Raw genomic sequence first — 19200 nt, 5'->3', positions numbered from 1 at the left:
CTCAAATATGTGAAAAATAAAATTGTTTCCTTGCGCGAAAGTTTGCACTGTTTCCGCTAGATGGCACTCGAGTAGCCCTGACAATGGCTGTCAGTTCGCACTTCCGACAAGCCTCACGCTTCCTCTTTTTGTAAACTGCTTGAGTCGAATAGACGTGTATTTCATTTGCTGCTCACGTTTCGTGTCGATCTGACTTAAAAGTAAGTACGAGAATCCGCCAAAACGCCGTCCGGAGCGCCAACTAACAAGCGACCAATCGTTTCGGTGTGTTTTAGTTTTGCAAAAATGCGTTACGTAGCTGCATACCTGCTGGCTGTCCTGGGTGGCAACGCCGCACCATCCAACTCGGACATCGAGAAGATCCTCAGCTCGGTCGGTATTGAGGCCGATTCGACCCGCGTCACCAAGGTGGTGAACGAGCTGAAGAGCAAGTCGATCGAGGAACTGATCGCTTCCGGACGCGAGAAGCTGTCCTCGATGCCGGCTGGTGGCGGCGCTGCCGCTGCTGCCCCTGCCGCTGCCGGTGGCGGCGGTGGTGCTGCTCCGGCTGCCGAGAAGAAGGGTAAGTAGCGCGGTTGTGCTGTGCACATCGGTGCCTCGTTGTGTGGAAAGTTAATGAAATAATTTTCTCCATCCAATTGCAGAGGAGAAGAAGGAAGAGTCGGAATCCGAAGACGACGACATGGGCTTCGGTCTTTTCGAGTAAAAGGTAAGCATCTTTGGGTACAAAATTATTCCCTTTTTAATTGGGAGGTGTTTTTATATGATGAACTCGCATGTATTCAACCATCTTTCGGGAATGATAACAATGATTCCAATTGCTCTTACTGACCACCCATTAAACCAATTGATTGGAATGCTTTTAATCCCCACAAGAAGAGGCGTGTTTTACTAACTCATTTTTAATTATTGTCCCATTTCAGGTTGGTATCGTACTCCTTGTGTTCCCTCAGTACAATTGTATAGCTTCACCGCGTGTTTCCAATGATGAATACAACGATATATCACCATCTTTCGAATGATGAACAGTGATTTAACACATTTCTCCTGATCAATACAGTTTCGCCTGTCGTGAAACACGTGTCTAATACTGTAACACAACGTTCTAAAACCAAGCATTTCTTTTCCTTTTCCTTTTATAGTTTATTACTGCGTCACATTCACTGCTATGCTATATCGTTCAGATATAGGTAAGAGACCTAGCATTTCTTAAACCACCATAAATTCACCCAACCCTTGGCGCTAATGTCCCTTCTCTTCATTTGTGAATCTCTTAACATCTTAAGCTTCTTCGCTATGTCTAATTAAGCTGTTATTCTTTTCTTTGCAGCTATCAACAAATCCAAGGGGTTCGCATCATTGTTACAGTGCGTGTAATGGTGTGGATTGGGTATTGTGTACAAAACGTGTGACATAGGAATAAATTTTCATTTCGAAAACTACTAGTTTTTTCCATTTTTTAAATCTTAAATTTCCACGTATCCGTAAAAGTTTTCAGCGTTCCTTTTCTTGGAATGAATTGTTGCACATGAAAAATCCTATATGCTTGCTTCTTTTTAAATTCGTTTACCGTCGGCGAGAATACTTCATCTACTTGCGTGACAACGACATCGGCATCATGGATTTTTCCCCTTAAAAGGTAAAGTTTTGCTTCACATTCGTATTTTTTCAATTGTTCTTTGCTAATGATGATTTCGCTACATCTAACCATCTTTCGGGAATGATATCCATGATTTCGATTGCTCTCACTGACTTCATTAAATCCATCTATGCTATACAATTCGAGCATTTTACATGAAACTAACGTTACCTTTTTCTGTGTTTCGTTTCAGGTATGTTTGGAATTGCAGCGTCATTTTTCGATGACTATTACTAGCCTCAAATGATGATTTTTTATTATTTACACCATCTTTCGGATGAGTAACAGTGATTTAAAAGCTTTTTTCCCTGAATCTCACATGATTCTATACGTTAATTAGATATAAGAGATCGTAAGCTAATATTGCTTACCTTTGTCCTATTATTGCAGATTCCTACTACGCGGGTCTTCTTCGTAGAGTTAATACTGTTTTTATATAGGTAAGTAAAAACTTGTCCTTGATTTTTCTTTTCATGATGAATGAACTTAATTACCATCTTTCGAATGACAACATTCTATGATTTTGAAACATTTCCACTGATACTCTGTAAATACGCGTGCATATTCGTATATATCAGTTAGTATGTGTGTCTAATTCAATCTCCTGTTTTTCGTTACAGGTGGATCTGTTGGATTTTGTTTTCTTTTCAGATATCAGCATGCTTACACGATGGGATTGATCTTCAAATAAAAACAGGACAAAAATCGACTCAAATTATCAATAATAAACCTTTATTACTACAACATTTGGCGGCTAGTTTCCGTAACTTCTACATCCAACCAGTTGCCGGTGGATCTAATTTAGTTGAAAGAAATCATTCGGTCTTTCCAAGTTGCTCGGAATTCGCTCTCTGCTGGACGGCAGCAGCGGCTTCGTCCCGCTTCTTCTGCGCTTCCTGGTGTGCTTTCCACGCTTTGTTCGTTTTGTCAACGGACTGGCGAACACGCGACATGATTTGAGCATGGTCAAGCCCAAGTATGTCGTGTCTCATCTCTGGCTCACACAAACATTGATCTTCCGGCTTCGGCAGCAAAACGTCCTGCTCAACATTCGCATTCTCCTCGCCGTAGTCTGCCTCCTTCAGCAAACTGTTCAACAAACCTTCCACGTAGTATCGCTTATCCTGTACGAACGTAAGCTGCGGAACTTCTCCCATCAGCCGTAGCTGCGACAATTCATGACGAATGCGCGAACAGAGCGGCTTAAGGATGCCGTCAATTTTTACATCCCTGTTGAGATTGGTCGAAAACCAGTAGATGCTGGCTTCGCGGAAATCGGGCGCCACGCGGACACGCGAAATCTGTATACCGTAGCCGTACAGATCGCTGGCGAAGGAGCCCGTTGCCATCAGGTCGGTGATATTTTTCATGAACAGCTTGTTCAGCACCGCCACGCGACGGTTCGATTCCTTTCCCTGCCGTTTGGTGCTGGCCAGCGATTTGGTCGGCAACAGCTTCGGTCCCTGGTCGTTGGTTTCATCGTAGTAACGCTTTTTCTTCGTTTTACTGCCATTCATAAGCTTGTTCAGAACTTTGGCAGCTTTTGTCGAGGAGGCGCAAAGCTGAGCGCTCGATGAGAACAAACGGGACGACGCAATCTTAAGCTAGAATAGAGAATCAGCTGTGTCTCATTGCTCACCAGGGTTTGATAAAAATACTTACCATAATGAACTCGAAATTGCGACGCGATATGCGCTACGACCGCCAATAGCTTCACATCAACTACTACTATCACACATCATTTGTAATGCCTGCAAAAAGAAACCGATTTTAGATGTGTGCTAAATGAAAATGCATTCGCGAGCCAACACAGTTATGTTTTGGATGGTTCATATTCTACTACTACCGCAACCACGTGGATATGTCTGTATGGATCTACCGGAAAGTACGATATTCTTATTGCTATTTGGTCAATTTTTCCAACAAACAAAATATAATAGCCTCTATGCTATCAAACCAAAAAAATAAAAATAGCAGAAACTATCTACAAACACAGCACTACAAACTGGAGAATCAACAACTGGGTCTTCCTTGGAGCTTAAAGCAAACAATGCATGCAGAACTTGATTTGTTACACTTTAATAATTTTATTCCCACCATTTCCAACCCATAAGGGATCGCAAATTGTTATGATATAATGGAGTATATTAAGAACGATTCTCACATCACGCCCGAGTGCCAATTTGGTTTGCCTGCCAACAAAAATAAATTTCGAATCACGTTGTCAACATTTCAAAACAATGACAAACAGCACTAGTGATGGGCAGAACAGTTGCATGATTGTTCCGCTTTTTTTAATTATTAAAAAACCGAACTTTTGCATCATTGAACATAAACATTTGAACAAAGTACATAAGAAAATAAAAAACAATATTTCAACTAAATATTTAAAAAATCATCATAAATTACAATGTAAACAAACATTGCACCTTAGTCGGATCGGATCGAAATCACTCCCCTGGTGACATTTGCCATTGACGCGAACAGTGATTCCGACACAGCTATCGCCCACCACTTTGCCAGTGATTACTCAGAGAAAAGCAAAGTTAAAGCAAAAGCTGAAGTTGTAGCAGCAAAAATGGCTCTGAAACTGTTGGTTGGTCAAAGTGAGTAATTCACCATCGGTTTGTAGCTACTATTCTTCGATAGAATAATCCATGGAACTGACTGTGCTGTGAAAAGTATTTTGGGGTGTGAAAATTGCGTATTGCGGTTCAATGCAGACCAGCAGTCCGTCATCCGCAGTGTGTACCGCAGAAGAACGCCCCTCCCGTTTATGGGAGGGACGGGGTGCGACTGAGCAGTGAAGCGGGGTTCGGGGGTTCGATTATTCATCCCCATACGGAAGTTTGTGACCCTTTGTAGCTAGCCCACGAAATATGAATGTATGAAAATGGTCCACAGTGGCAGTGCAGGAAGTGCAACAATGAAGAACGAGGCGCAGGGCGTGGATCATGTGGGGCAGGAGGAGCAGCACCACCTGGAGTGGGTCACTATTTTCGGGAAGACAACGCAGAAAATTTTGCCTTCGGTATCGATTTTTTGATTGCACTTGCGCAAAGCAGCCGCACAATAGAATATGGTGTCAGAATGTGCGAGAACCGTGTCCGCACGAATGCCGATGGAGAGTGAGAGATTTCTAGCAATACCTTCGCAGTTCAGCAGCGGGTCAGCAATATGCACAATCAAAACAATGGCTGTTTTTGTGCTGTTTTAATGTGCCGTTTGCTTTGCATCATCCGTTGATCGGTAGAACAAATCAAAGATAGATCAATTTTGACCTTCAGTTTAATGTTGATGGTTGGGGATGCTTGTAGGATCTTTTGTTTGTTTATTATGTTTTATTTGCTTGCTGATTTGTGTTGTTTCATTTACTCTTTTGGTACAGAGATCATGAATGAGGTCGTCCGCAGCAAGACGAAATCGGACGGCAAACCTGGTACGGAATGGAGAATCCTAATCGTCGACAAGCTGGCCATGCGTATGGTTTCGGCGTGCACCAAAATGCACGAAATCAGCGCGGAAGGTGTCACCTGTAAGTGGAGAGACATCAACGATTAGCTTTATTCGTCTTCGAATCACTAATCTCACCCTCGCTCTTTTCCCCCCAACAGTGGTAGAAGACATCAACAAGAAGCGGGAGCCTCTGCCGGCGATCGAAGCGGTCTACCTGATTACGCCGTCAGAGGATTCGATACGTTTGTTGATGCGGGATTTTGAGAATCCTGCCAAACCGACATACAAGGCGGCACACGTGTTCTTCACCGAGGGTAAGTAGAGTGACACAGTGGTGACACCAGGCCAGACTGCTAGACCAGCGCATGGTAACACTGCGATAATGACCCTCTTCTGTCTCGTCCGTCCATCATCCCAGCTGTACCAGAAGAACTGTTCAATATTCTGGGCAAAGGCACCGTAGTGAAGTTCATGAAAACGTGCAAAGAACTGAGTATTGCATTTATTCCGTACGAAGCGCAGGTGAATATTGGTTTGGTTTAGACTTACTATGCGCATTTGGTGGCCGCTGGAAACTAAACTCTTGCATAAGAAAAGGGTGCTGGAAGTAGGGAAAGTGTGTTTGTGTGCGTTAAGCTTAACTCCCGTCCTCACGTTCATGTGGATGGCCATCGTACTAATCCGCCCGGGAACAAGGTGTCAATCACGGAATTTACAGTGCAGCTGTTAACTCTTAACTTCTAAATTTTACATTGTTATGTCTATTCCGTGCGTCATCTCACACACTATATTCTGTGTCTAACCCTTCCACCCTCTGGCCCGTTGCAGTCTGTCCGGAGGAGCTGTTCAACGATATCTGTAAATCGGTCGTATCCAGAAAGATTAAAACGTTGAAGGAAATCAACATTGCTTTTCTGCCGTACGAGTCGCAGGTGTGCAAAGTTTTGGGATCATATACTAATAACAATGCTTTTTGTATGTAGCTAGAAATGCGTTGCGTTGTCAATTTTTTATTATCATTATTTTTTTTTGTATATTTTTTCTTCATACATTTGTTTGTCTAACATTTTTTACGCTTTCATTTTGGGTAATAATTCCATTTTTTTTTTCATTTTACTTAACATCATCTGTTAACATCACTTATTTCACGAAACGCCATTCAATTGATTGCAATATGTTTGCATTTGTACAAAATTTAATCTGCTTGTTAACTGCACATATCAAACATTGTTCTACGACAATAATTATATCTCCGTTCTATACGTAACTTACCTTTCCTCGTCGTGTACAAAGGTGTACTCACTTGACTCGCCCGTCACCTTCCAATGTGCGTATTCGCCCGCGCTTGCGTCGGCTCGCAGCGGCAACATGGAGCGCATTGCCGAACAAATTGCCACCCTATGCGCGACGCTCGGGGAATATCCGTCCGTTCGTTACCGTAGGTAGGTAGTACGTCTGCAACCGTCTCCTTACCAACGCATAGCTTACCGACTTGTGTGCTCTCTCTCTCTCCCTCTCTCTTTTCAATTCCAGCGAATGGGATGGCAACGTGGAGCTAGCCCAAATGGTGCAGCAAAAGCTGGACGCGTACAAGGCGGACGAGCCGACGATGGGCGAAGGTCCGGAAAAGGCCCGCTCGCAGCTGCTGATTCTCGACCGTGGGTTCGATTGCGTTTCGCCGCTGCTGCACGAGCTAACGCTGCAGGCGATGGCGTACGATCTGCTGCCCATCGTGAACGACGTGTACAAGTTCATCCCGTCGCCGAATGCGGCCGAGAAGGAGGTGCTGCTGGACGAAAATGACGATCTGTGGGTGGATCTGCGCCATCAGCACATTGCGGTGGTGTCGCAGAGCGTGACGCAGTACTTGAAGTCGTTCACCGAATCGAAACGTCTCACGCAGAGCGAAAAACAGTCCATGAAGGATCTGTCGCAGATGATCAAAAAGATGCCCCAGTACCAGAAGCAGCTGTCCAAGTACTCGACCCATCTGCACCTGGCCGAGGATTGCATGAAATCGTACCAGGGGTACGTCGATAAGCTGTGCCGCGTGGAGCAGGATCTGGCCATGGGTACGGACGCGGAGGGCGAGAAGATCAAGGATCACATGCGCAACATTGTGCCGATCCTGCTGGACCAGAACGTTTCCAACTACGACAAGGTGCGCATTATCGCGCTGTACGTCATGATCAAGAACGGCATCTCGGAGGAGAATCTGACCAAGCTGGTCACGCATGCACAGATCGACCAGAAGGAGCGCGAGATGATCCACAACCTTATCCATCTGGGTATCAACGTTATTGCAGATGTAAGTGACAAGCGGCGATGTGAAGGCCATAGTGAAGCTCAGCTAAACAAAATCAAACATTTCTACTTTAGGGCAATCGCAAGAAATCGTACACCGTGCCGAGAAAGGAGCGCATCAACGAACACACCTACCAAATGTCCCGCTGGACACCCGTCATCAAGGACATCATGGAGGACGCGATCGACAACAAGCTGGACGAGCGTCATTTCCCCTTCCTCGGTGGCAGAAAGATGGCCGGCTTCCATGCGCCAACCAGGTAAGTGTAGTGCGGGCGCGTAACTACCACGCCAATTGGACTAATTGTTCCATCCGGTTTCATGCTCGTTTTTTTCTTCTCATTGTGCAAAAGCAGTAGTGCACGCTACGGCCATTGGCACAAGGACAAATCGCAAACGGCGGTTAAGAACGTACCGCGCCTAATTATGTTTGTGGTCGGAGGCTGCAGCTATTCGGAGATTCGCTGCGCGTACGAGGTCACGGCCGCCGTCAAGAACTGGGAGGTGTACATCGGCTCGTCCCACATCCTGACGCCGGAAACCTTCCTCAGCGATCTGGGCTCGCTCAACAAAGAGTAAGGTGGATCGGGCAGTGCAATTCAGCCGCTAGGGGGGTGGAGGCGATGGAGCTGCGCCGATTTAACACCGTTCGCTTTCCTTGTGATCCTCAGACCGTGTTCGAATTGCTGTTCTACCAAGAGCGGAACAGTATGACAGTATGACAGTCATAAAGATGATGAGTATTCTATTTGTTATCTGTTAAGAAAATGAATGCACGACTCCCGTTCGAGCAAACTCCCACACACTGACACAAAGCCACAGGTTCGGGTTAGGGGTGCCATACAACCGAAACACCGATCGAGAAGGGAGTTAAATTTGAAGTTTGTAAACTTACAAAACTCTGCGCAGAGTGCGAAGGAGGGAGATATCAACCCGGTCTGAGGAATGCATCTGATAATAATCAATGAGACAGATTTTGCGTTTCTTTCCCCGTTGGCATTTTGCAAGCTCTTTTAGACTATTTAATGGTACATTCCTTTGCAAAGGAAAACGATTGTGATTTGCTTCCGTTTCTTGCTTTATTATGGAGGGAGAGTGGCGCGCAAGGTAACTGCGTAAGCACTCTCGCGTATTGTTGCGTTCCTCTATTATGCCGTTTAGTACGTTTCATGATTCCCGTCGGAAACAAAGTGTACGCTGGATGGTACGCATCACGTTTCCGGGATTGTTTCGCTACTTGTTGTTACTTGTGTGGATAGTCATATTGGATTTTAATCGTTTATGTTATAAGCTATGGTTTTATTATCGATTGTGCAGCATGCACATACAATCATCTTATTAGCCAATTACATCGAAGCGAAGTTAGGAGGGTTAGTTTCCGTTGCATTAGTTCGGCCAACCGTTGGTCGCAGTTACAGTTTTCAACCATTCGCTTTCGGTTTAACTTGCAAGAAGTATTAGCAGCGATGTGAGTGGGGAGAAATATCAAAAGCAATGTAATGAAATGAAACAAAATGGCATCATGCACGAGTCAAACACACATTCAAAATAATAATAATAATAATAATGCGCCAGCGCTTGGATCAGCAAAACATAAGTTGTGCGGAAACATTTACCACAAAGTCACATTAGCATAAATATACACCAGACGAAATAGGGATAAGAAATACGACAAAGAGAGAGAGAAAGAGAGAACAAAAACAAATCACAAAACCCCTCAAACACAAACACACATTAAAAGCTATATTAACGTGAAGAAGTTCATATATCATAGCGATTAGGAATGGGCTGAAAAAGATGTGAACAAGTTAATGCTAAATTATTGATTAGTTTTTAAAAACAAAACACCACACGCGCGCACGCATGTTGCAGATCTAATTATGGAATTCTTCGTCTGGCGCGTCCCGCAGTCGATGAAGGGTGTGGGAAGAGGCGCACCGCTGCGGTACGGTGCTGCATTGTATGCGCAGAAGCTTCCGGCTTAATTGATCGATACCATTCAACGTATCGATTGAATAGTTTTGAGCTGCTTCTGAAGCATGCTTTTCTTCTTCTTCGTCCCGCTTTGCCTGCGAATGCGATGTGATCGGCAAAGGCGTGTAACCAAAGAGCACAGTGCACACAGCCACACAGACACATTCTCCCTTATAATGGTACACAACTACAAATTCGATCTACGAACACGTGTTTGCAGCGTTTGCTTGGTGAAATTGGGAAAATTAAAGTGGAAACCGCGTTCAGCTTTCGGCAAAGAGGGATGCTTGAGAAATTACAAACACTTGAGAGAAAAATTACACTAAGTTAAATGCTATATTTATTGTACTTGTCTGTATCGTTTCTTGTTGAACGATCGAACAAAAAAAAAAGAGAAGATATGCTAAGATCACAAATCGCGAGTACATCAGAAGGAAGAATGTTGTATAAAATTTATCAGTTTGAAGGAATGTTACAAAACGCATCGTAATGCGGAAACCAAACCAAACGTATATAGCAACATACTTACTACCCATATATTTATCTTCTATTGTCTTGGAATGTTTGGAGCGGAGCAGATGTTACGGGTGTGTGTGCAACTTCCGAACAGAAGAAGAACTAGCATGAGCAATCTCTCTTCGGCTGTGCATCGCACACGGCACGACGCTCTGCGCCAGGAACAAGCGGAACCCGGAACCCAGAACAATAAAACAACTCTCCAACAATAATGTTCTGCCATTGATTGGTCGTAGGTCGCAGTGAAGAGCAAAACACACAGAGAACAGAGCGGAACAGACAGCAGACCCCCTGTACACAATAACACACTTCTATCTAAAATCTTCGAGCGTTCAATTATTAAACTAATAGCATATTTAATATACTCTTGTGTGCATTTGGGAAGAATCAACGCGAAGAAAGAAACTGACATTCGAAAACACGATCCCTGCGGACTATGGTTTTAAGTACGAAAATCAAAGTGGAAAACAGATGCAGGAGAGAAGATCCAATACATGGATTGCAAAACGAGCCTGTTGCGTTGATAGATCGTGCAGAGTAGGAGTACGATTTGTCACCACCAAATCTTTCCCCGGGAGAGTGCCAGCAGCGCCAATAGGTGTGATCCGAGTGGAATGTAATTCCTCGGCACACTAGCAGCATAACCTTAATTACCACCCCACCAATTATTTAGATCAGAAACGACGGGTTTTCGAAAGTCCCGGCAGCGAAGAGCGGTTTCTTTGCGTTGATTCTTCGTGATGAAAAAAAAACAAAACAAACAAAAACAAAAAAGATATGGAACGTTGTTAGTGTGTGGCATTGTAATGGTGCGATTAGAGGGAAGAGAAAGGAAGGAAGGAGAATGATGATGATCATTCAAGGTGCAGAGGAAAAGTTGGCTTGTATTTTAGTTGTATTTTGGCTTCCTCCAGTTTCCTCCAGTTTCATAGCATAGACAATTACATTTAATAAATACTTATCCGAATGAAGAATACGCGTGTGATTGATTCTGCCTTAATTTCGTTTGTTAATTTGCCGTAAGTTCCTATCCACGATGTTGTGGCTTTCGTTGCTCGAACAAATTCCAATCCTTTTTGACAACTGGGGAAATCTAGAAACGCCATCGGTGAACGTGTAACCATGGAAACCAATCGCAACTCCATCGGATTGTTATTTGATGAAAAAGCAACTGCTGCCTCGACTTGCCCACATTTGCTGGAGGTGCCAGGTCGAGAAAGAATTATCTGCATCATCACATTACGTTGAAGCCATAGAATGCCGCGTCGAAAACCCATCACGAAGCTGGGCGTATTTGGGAAGTACGACCAGAACCCGGAACAGGCAGTAGAAAATTACTTCGAATCCAAATTAAACAACAAGTGCTACATGTACGTATCGCGACGGCCATAGAACCCACATATACAGGGTGTGGACGAATCCGATGATGTAATATATTTTGGTTTGCAGCAATGTCCCCGGTTGGGATGTCGCCCGCAATGGGTTCGAGCTTAAGGGCATTCACAATGACCGGGAGTATATGGAAATCACCAAGGAGCAGCACCGGATGCGTGAACAGGCCCAACGGCAGGTGGTCACCAACCGGAAGCGGCTGGAGCAGACGACCGAGCTGCTGCAACGGATGCGCGCTGAGTTTGTCGAGTTGAACGATTTTCTCAAGGATTGCGAAATGAAGGAACAGGGCGCGCTGGACACGGTAATTCAAGCACCCGGTCGAGCGTTGTCTTGAACTAGAGGTTCGATTGCTGACACCTTCTGATTTCTGCCCCCTCCATATCATCTATCCCTGTGCAGGTCAAGCGAGAAAAGGAAAAACATGTACAGTACGAAGAAAAGATCGCTCAGCTCGAGTCGGATCTGGAGCAGCTGGACGAGTTTGTAGTGAAGTATGAGGAAACGATCAATCAATTCGAACCGTTTGAGGTATGTGCATAGGAAGTATGGTGACTCGTGTAGTAAAAGCGGACATGTGACAAGACGCTACATGCCCTTTCCCTTTTGCAGAAAGTAATGGAACAGACAATTGCCGAATCGAAGACTTACGAAACCATGCAAGATCTTATCCAGCGCTGTGATTCATTGCGTAAGGTGATGCAGCTTTAAAGCGATCTACCTCTTCTTACACTATGCGCATTTTCCCTCTCATGGCTCTTTCCCCAGTACTAGCCCAGGTGGAAATTTCTGCCGTAGAGCAGCAAAAGATTCAAGAAATCGAGGAAATTCGCCAGAACCTGTTCAAGGCAACGAAAACCGCCCTGCACATCATTACCGGGCTGAACAACGATTTGTCGGAGCTTCTGGTACGTATACAATGGTCTTTGCGCTGTGCGAAGTGCTAACTGCCGCCTATACATGCCGTATGATGCTTGCCTTACGCAGACACAGTACGTTGCGGCAAAGGAGGAAGGATTGCGCTGGGAAAAATCGGTCACCGTCGTCAAGAGCTACATGGTGGAGAACGAATCGAGCATCAACTGCCTGCTAGATGCGATAAATCACGTGTACATACTGTTGCGCAAGCGGCGCGGCTCCCAGCCGAAAGCTCCGCGCGGGGACGTCGAAACGCAGCTGGATCACATCAAGGAGGAGATCGAGATACTGCACGAGGTGCGCCGGCTGGCGGCTGCCAAACTCCGCAACGAAGGCCACAGTCTGTGTGCGGAGAAGGGTACGCAGCGACGGAAAACCGCACTTTAAGTGGAGAATATGTGATATTAGCGGCACAAATGCGGCAACACAGACTACAGACTAGCGGATTTATTTGACAACTTTGAGTTTATTCATTCGCCTCACGCGCGCGTTTATTATTGTTGTTTTGTTTGTTCGTTCATTTTGTGTTTTGCTCCTTAGTGTGATTTTTACTCGTAGGTTTTAAACGATAGCATTTAATTTCAATCAACCAGCTGTTCGGTGACACTTTACTCTTTCGCTACTCTGTGTCGAATCAATAATGCATATAAGGTAAGGGGAAAATGGTGTGTTAGAAGAGGATCTTCTGTTTCATGCATATGCATATAGTATATATATACGTATTTTTCTGTTATGTATTTTTAGTCGCATGTTTTGCATGTCGCACGAGATATATTCATCTAAATGTTTCACCCACGCGAACTCAACCTTTGCGATCTTTCGATCTGCAGAGCCCCGCGGCCTCGTGTGTCTGTGTCTAGGCTGGCTGCAAGGGTTGCATCAGGGCAGCCATGCACACTAGGAAAACTTAGTAGGCTTAGCGCTTTGTCGTGTAAACTGCCCTGGTCCGTAATTAAAACGTACGTGAATTAATATAATAATAATTATAGATTGCATAAATAAGCTTAGCCTGTCTGCCAGTCGGCCGCACAATAACGATAATGATGGTGGGATAAAATATTGTGACGATAAAAAAACAGGACAAAATAATGATACTACCGCACACTGTAACGATTTTTCGGCTTCCGTTTGTGCATTTAATGTAAAAGTCAAGCAGCAATCCAGTTCGAAAACCAAATCCAGTAGTGGTGCAGAGTGCAGAAAATTTGCAAATAAAAACTATATCCCGCATATCAACCTTTCTTTCACCTAACAATACTGTATTGTGTGTGTGTGTGTGTGCTTTAGCGAGAAAAGGTTTGATTCATTACGGTTGCTTGTACCGCATCGTATCGTACCGACAAGGAATGATGATTTGCATCATTTGGAGTGCAAATAGCAAAGGAAACCATTCAAAACGAAGTAAATAAGAAGCAATACGAAGTATCAAAACTTCCACAAATAACAAAGAAATCCGTCGTGTGGTTCGTCTTCAACAAATCCTGCTGCATTACTGTGTGCAGGGAGCAAAATAAACGAAGAAAAATACTGAGATTTTGTTTGCAAACAAGGACATTTGCATTTGCTGCCATCTAACAGCAACCACGTGGGACCGTGAGTGAAGCAATCTTACCAGTGAGATGTGCTTGCTGTAGTACTAGGAATGCGTTCATTTGTTTTCTCACTACTTATGTATATTCCATGCTTGCCCCTATCTCTTCTTCCTATGTAAACCTGCGCGCCTGTGTATATGTGTGTCTTTTTTCTCTTGCTTTTCGGATGAGTACTAAGCATTGATTGCATTTCTGATAGAGATTGGGCGGGGGTGTGTGACATTGCTTCGGATGCGTTATTCCTCCTATCGTTCGTAATGCTGATTTCTTACTGTGTACACAACATGGCTAAATGTTTGGCGGCATCCTGTACTGGGGTATGGTTTGCATTGTGTCTATATACCTACGTTTCAGGATAAATTGTACACAACGATAATAACAGGAAAAGCATCACATCTCGGCATGCTGCTCCCTTTATACACGTACGCACACAGCATCATTCTACTTCTGCTTTCTTTACGCGCGCGCTGTATAGAACTTTTCTTTATGCATGTATATATATAATATATAAGTATAGTTATATATTCATCTCTTTTGCATCTAGCATTTTTTTTTCATTTTCTTAGTGAACAATAAGATAAATGATAACGATTTTAGTTGAATTTCTACTCACAATATACTGCAATACTAGATGCATATAATATTTGCTAACGAATATTCTTTCACCTTCGCTTTTTCACTTTTATTTTGCTTAGTCGCTTGTCTTATGTGTTGTTCTTGTTTTGTTTTGTTTTTTTTTTTCCAGTGGTTTATCTGTAGGGCAATGCTTTAAAATTATTACATTCATGACTCATCAACCCAGCAACCGTGTTCCACCAACCTGAAAGGCATATGCGTCATCATATGCGCCCCGTCCCGCATGCAACGCAGCACGTCCTTGCTTGCCATCCAACTGCAAGGTAAAAGAGAAACGTTGCATCTGACCGGTGCCAAAGTGGGACAACATTATCCCGCGCAGCTGTGAGAAGGTCTGAGGTCTGCAGATACATAAATGTGTTTGTGTGTTTGCATTTAGATGTTTAGCATATTACGCCAAACAGGAGTTCAACACTATTTGTTGGTCCTTTTGTTTTCGGTATGTATGATAGTTAACATTTCGGGTTGGTTTATTTGTTTCTCCTCTTCGTGGGAAGGGGGGTCAGACAGTTTGTTTTTCTTTAACTTTTAGTGCTGCTTTAATTAAAACCTAAGAAACGAAACAGAACAAACAGGACACATTATTATTATTATTATTATTTACGATGATAACACCATTGCCAAACATCTGACTACTCTCAGCTCAACCAAATAGCAGCAAATTATAATAAGTAAAGGGTCGAATCGATAGGAAGGACAGCGAAATTAAGGACAAAAATGCAATATTCGACGCGTTTCACGGACGTGTGTGTGTGTGTATGTTACGATGCGTTTTGCTGGAGGGGTTTAGAGAAATGTTTCTTGATGAGCGAGAGATCCAAACACAAAACAATCAGAGCAGCAAGTGTAAATACATTTGAAAACGAAACCATTTTATCGCTTTATTTCGTACACAAGTAAATTGGAAGGTGGTGCACTTTTGCGTTGCCCCATACACACTACAGAATAATCGTTACTACGCAAATGTTTAATATATGTTTTATAATAGATATATAATATACTCTAACAACTAGCCGCGCTTTTGCACCACTGTCGCCACACTGTCGCCTTTCCACTTTCCACTACTACTACTACACCACACTGGTGAGTGGTATGGTATTGGTGTGGGTATAGCAAAAGCAAAGCCAGAACGGGAAGAAACCCCCAGAAACGCACCCTCCTATTGGGCGCACGTGTAGTAATTTAACTAAATGCTGATGATTCGTATCGCAGCGCCGGCGTACCAAAACGCGTGACACCGACACAACACGGACGGTTGCACGGCGGGTGGTAGTAGTGTGGGTGTGTGTGTGTGTGTGTGTGGAACGGCGATTCAAGGATGAGACGATGAGTGTGTAGTGGTCGCGACACGCCGGACAGAAAGTGGGTTACGTGAGCGCAATGCAACAGGGCAGCGGTAGAGCCATAGAACCAGTAGCAATGGCATTAGCAGCAGTGGCGACACACACACACACACGTTGTGGGTTAGACATAAAATCAAGGGAAGCATGTTCACGGATAAGTCACGTGTACTAAATGCTATCCACAGGATGACGGGAGCGAGCGAAATGTCTATATATGTTTGTCTAAATTGCATCTCATCCTCTGCGGCAATGATGCTGTCAACTACTAGCACGCTTCACTGATGCACCACCAGCGCTCTGTACAATCCTGCATGAAGGGTTATGGACAAGATTGTGTATGTGTGTGTGTGTGCTCATTGTCTTTCTTACACTAATTTGTTTGCGCAGACGGCGACAAAAAATAAACAAAAACTGGAAGGTAGACAGTCGGATAAGGATTTCACATAACAAACGTTAAACACATTCAGCTACTTGCATTGCAGCTGAAAACATTTCACAGTCACAGAGAAACTGTTCGGCACAAGGGCATGCTCTTACGCGTTTGGCGTACAGAGCGGCGCGCACAACATAAAAATACACAATACTGTGTGCTTCCGCAGGAGCTTAAAAAAAACAAATCTAAGCGTCACACACGCACGACGCAAATCGCGATCGTTAATTTGGGAATGATTGTTGAAGACAGGGAGCATTGTACAAAATTGCGTGTGAGGTGGGGGGGGGGGGAGGATGGAGCCGAATTACTCTCTATACACATGCTTGTTTCCTACGCTACTACTACTACCACTACTTCTACTACTACTGCTCGCACAGTGTTGTGTATGTGTGTTTTGGATCGTCCGTCCACGGTAGAATGTAGTTGTGCTTCTTGCTAGGCGCTAACGTGCAATTTTACATACCACCGTACTGGTATGGGGGCATATTTGGTTGCGGGGGCACGTACGCGCCGGCGTACTGTGGCGCATACTGGGGCATGCCGATACCGGGGCCAGCAGTCAGCATCAGTTGCGGTTCGGGCATGATGATGGATTTGTGTTCGGTGCTTTCGCCCTCCTTCTGTCGCTCGGCATCGGACGCTTCCAGCTTGTCTACCTTGGAGGTGTATTCTCTCGTCACCTGAAGGGGGGAGGGAAAGAGTGATTGCATCAATAACGGACGCACTAGGAGGTGGCACTCAGAGGTGGTGTGTAAGAGGTTCCATTTCGTCCCAAATCATTACCTGGATGATGTAAGGCATAGCAAAGTCCATGATGTTGTGGCGCCATGCGAGCTCTAGTATTACATCGGGCCGCAACAAATCGTAGCACTGTGAGGAAAAGAACATATCAAAAGAGTGTTTTACTGGTTTTGGAGAGCTTCAGGAATGAACTAGCCACCAACTGGCCGGGCCCGCCAAACCTACCTGGAATAGACATGCCGCGAAGCAATCGTATGCGCCCCGCTCCAAGAACCATCCGAGCAGTTCCTCCGCCAGCTCGCCCTGGTGCGACTCGGCCGCGTACTCCATCGCGTCCTTGAACAGTCGGTCCTTTTTGCACAGCTCCACGCTCTGCTTCCAGCGGTTGTTTCCTGCAATTGCAAAGGAGCGCCCACATGCACAGTTTAGCAAACGTGTTCAGAGGGAGCATAAAATTGTATTAAAAAAAAACATACCTTTGTACAGGTAGGCAGCAATGCGACGGAATTCGGTGAGCTCGTGCTTTTCGAGCTTCTGCGCCAGCGCAATGTTGTCAAAGTTGTCGAACGCGTCGATCGACGTCCGCAGGCCCTGATAGTCCTCCTCGTCGATCAGCAGCCCGTTCAGCGCCTCGTTGATTGCCTTGTTGTTCAGGCTCTGCACCGACCGCAGGTACGTCTTGACGAGCTGCAGGTGTCCCTGTTTGGTGAAGAAGCTGACGGCGCGCGTATGGTCCATGCGGGGGGCCAGCACGAGCAGCATATCGTTCAGCAGCAGCGGCTTGTAGTCCAGGTAGAACTGGATCGCCTTGTAGTACAGCTCGATGTTGGCCACCTTGGTGATGATGTCCTTGAAGTGCCCTTCGCGCCACGCCTCGGACGGATGCGCCATCATGGCGAGGACCGCGTTGTCGTACTCCTCGTACTTGTCGTACAGGAACACGAGCTCGGACCAGAGGTGCGCCTGCTCGGCGGCCCGCAGCACCTTCGGAATGTTGACGCGCGACCAGAACAGCTCCAGATGCTCGCGCATCTTGGCCGGCTTGTACTTGGAGTACAGAATCGCCAGCTCGGTAAACATGCCCATGTGTGCGCGCTCCAGCCCGAGGGCCGCTTCCAGCAGCCCGATCAGCTCCTCGAAGTAGCCCCGGTCCTGGTAGTAGTTGATCAGATCCTCCAGCTCGTCCGCGTGCACCACGATGTGCAGACCGCACATCTGCGCCAGCCGGAACTCTTCCGCATCGACGCAGGCGAAGCACACCTCCTTCCAGGTGCGCGTCGAGTTGGCCTTGCGGGCACCGTCCACCGCGCCCTGGAACTCGCGCAGATGCACCAGCGTGATCGCGAGCCGGGCAAAGTTGCTCACGTTGTTGTACAGCAGCTTGGCCGCCTCGTACATGCGGTCGTTGAAGCAGCGGTCGCCGATCTTCTGAATGTCGGCATGGTTCGGTCCGGACACAAACTCCTCCAGATCGGCCAGCCGGCCCGTGCGGGCGTACGCGTAAATCAGCTCGCTCTCGATGTAGCTCTCGCGCGCCTTCTTGCGCGCCATCTGCAGATAGCGCACCAGGTCCTCCCACGAGTCGTTCTTGCTCGCCGTCTCGACCACGTCGATGTAGGCACTCGGGTCGTCCGCCTTGATGTAGCTATCGATCGCCTCCTTCACCAGGCCCTGCTGGAGCTGGGCGCGGGCCAGCTGCGACCAGACGGCCGGCTCGTTGCAGCGCTCGGCAAACTCGTTCGCACGCTCCAGATTGTTCACCTGCTCGATCAGCACCTGGATGGCGGACGTGTTCACGTCGAACTTCTTGAAGATCGCGAACGCCTCCTCGTACAGCTCGTTGTTGATCGCAATGTTGGCGATGTCGGGCGCGTCGTAGTTGTCCAGGCGGTTGATGTAGTCCATCACGCGGCTACGGTCCGCCTTGATCGCCGTCAGAATGAGCAGATTCTGCAGGTTGCGATGGTCGGAGAAGACGGACGAGTCGAGCACGATCTTCTCCAGCAGCTCGATCAGCTCGTTCGGCAAATCGGCCGTCATGAACGCCTTCACCGTGACGGAGATGTCATCCGGGTCCTGCGTCTCGGACAGGGCCGTCTGCACCACCTGGTCGATCAGCTGCCGCTTGTAAGGGTTCGCCTCGGACAACACTTCCGCCCACAGCTCGGCGTCGCGCCGGCGCACCAGGTAGCGGGCCTCCGACTTGAACAGCGAATTCTCGTTACAAACCGCGATCAGCTCGCGATCGCACTGGCC

At 46.0% G+C, this 19200-nt stretch overlaps 5 protein-coding genes across 20 annotated transcripts in view; 3 read left to right on the top strand and 2 right to left on the bottom strand.

Moving 5' to 3' along the window:
- Positions 1 to 42: 42 nt before the first annotated feature.
- LOC1272927 (large ribosomal subunit protein P2) lies at positions 43 to 2382 on the top strand. 5 transcript variants are annotated; one of them, XR_009764594.1, is made up of 5 exons: positions 43 to 200; positions 276 to 562; positions 645 to 709; positions 1143 to 1190; positions 1331 to 1442. XR_009764594.1 is itself a non-coding variant. In XM_061641807.1 (4 exons), the coding sequence occupies exons 2-3, from the start codon at positions 286 to 288 to the stop codon at positions 704 to 706; spliced, it is 339 nt and encodes a 112-aa protein (XP_061497791.1). In that variant the 5' UTR covers positions 43 to 200; positions 276 to 285; the 3' UTR covers positions 707 to 709; positions 2371 to 2382. The 5 variants fall into 5 exon arrangements, 2 of the variants coding, with proteins under 2 accessions (XP_061497791.1, XP_061497790.1); XR_009764595.1 differs by having other exon boundaries at positions 1310 to 1442; XR_009764596.1 differs by having other exon boundaries at positions 924 to 1190.
- On the bottom strand, positions 2350 to 3906 carry LOC4577074 (putative ribosome-binding factor A, mitochondrial). Of its 3 annotated transcripts, none has more exons than XM_001238812.2 (3): positions 3804 to 3906; positions 3302 to 3390; positions 2350 to 3243 (listed from the first exon to the last, which is right to left on the bottom strand). In XM_001238812.2, exons 2-3 carry the CDS (start codon positions 3302 to 3304, stop codon positions 2455 to 2457), a joined length of 792 nt encoding a protein of 263 aa, XP_001238813.1. In that variant the 5' UTR covers positions 3305 to 3390; positions 3804 to 3906; the 3' UTR covers positions 2350 to 2454. The 3 variants fall into 3 exon arrangements, with proteins under 3 accessions (XP_001238813.1, XP_001238814.1, XP_001237396.2); XM_001238813.2 differs by having other exon boundaries at positions 3737 to 3857; XM_001237395.3 differs by having other exon boundaries at positions 3486 to 3834.
- Positions 3907 to 4085: 179 nt separating this feature from the next.
- On the top strand, positions 4086 to 10863 carry LOC1272929 (protein ROP). Of its 4 annotated transcripts, none has more exons than XM_061641803.1 (8): positions 4086 to 4245; positions 5028 to 5174; positions 5254 to 5409; positions 5924 to 6027; positions 6389 to 6537; positions 6629 to 7403; positions 7475 to 7659; positions 7756 to 10863. In XM_061641803.1, the coding sequence occupies exons 1-8, from the start codon at positions 4218 to 4220 to the stop codon at positions 7976 to 7978; spliced, it is 1767 nt and encodes a 588-aa protein (XP_061497787.1). In that variant the 5' UTR covers positions 4086 to 4217; the 3' UTR covers positions 7979 to 10863. The 4 variants fall into 4 exon arrangements, with proteins under 4 accessions (XP_061497787.1, XP_061497785.1, XP_061497788.1 ...); XM_061641801.1 differs by having other exon boundaries at positions 7753 to 10863; XM_061641804.1 differs by lacking the exon at positions 5924 to 6027 and adding an exon at positions 5514 to 5617.
- A 111-nt stretch (positions 10864 to 10974) lies between these two features.
- On the top strand, positions 10975 to 14367 carry LOC1272930 (uncharacterized). Its single transcript, XM_061641805.1, has 6 exons — positions 10975 to 11259; positions 11339 to 11585; positions 11684 to 11812; positions 11894 to 11972; positions 12050 to 12189; positions 12269 to 14367. The coding sequence occupies exons 1-6, from the start codon at positions 11147 to 11149 to the stop codon at positions 12584 to 12586; spliced, it is 1026 nt and encodes a 341-aa protein (XP_061497789.1). The 5' UTR covers positions 10975 to 11146; the 3' UTR covers positions 12587 to 14367.
- The window catches only part of LOC1272931 (clathrin heavy chain), a 13422-nt gene continuing 6867 nt past the window's right edge, over positions 12646 to 19200 (bottom strand). For 5 of the 7 annotated variants that reach the window (XM_061641790.1, XM_061641793.1, XM_061641792.1 and 2 more), the window contains exons 4-8: positions 17421 to 19200; positions 17170 to 17336; positions 16987 to 17073; positions 16667 to 16883; positions 12646 to 14977 (exon numbers count right to left, since the gene is read on the bottom strand). The exon at positions 17421 to 19200 is cut by the window's right edge and continues 2267 nt beyond it. In XM_061641790.1, coding sequence (XP_061497774.1) covers positions 14967 to 14977; positions 16667 to 16883; positions 16987 to 17073; positions 17170 to 17336; positions 17421 to 19200 — 2262 coding nt within the window. In that variant the 3' untranslated portion in view covers positions 12646 to 14966. Of the gene's footprint in view, positions 14978 to 15278; positions 16884 to 16986; positions 17074 to 17169; positions 17337 to 17420 lie in introns of those variants that run through there. The other 2 variants (XM_003436308.2, XM_061641794.1) reach the window with 1 other exon arrangement.

This window comes from Anopheles gambiae, chromosome 2, assembly GCF_943734735.2.
Source record: "Anopheles gambiae chromosome 2, idAnoGambNW_F1_1, whole genome shotgun sequence".
Lineage (NCBI taxonomy): Eukaryota > Metazoa > Arthropoda > Insecta > Diptera > Culicidae > Anopheles > Anopheles gambiae.
Note: the sequence above shows the minus strand (reverse complement) of the source record. Positions and strands in the feature narration are given on the sequence as shown.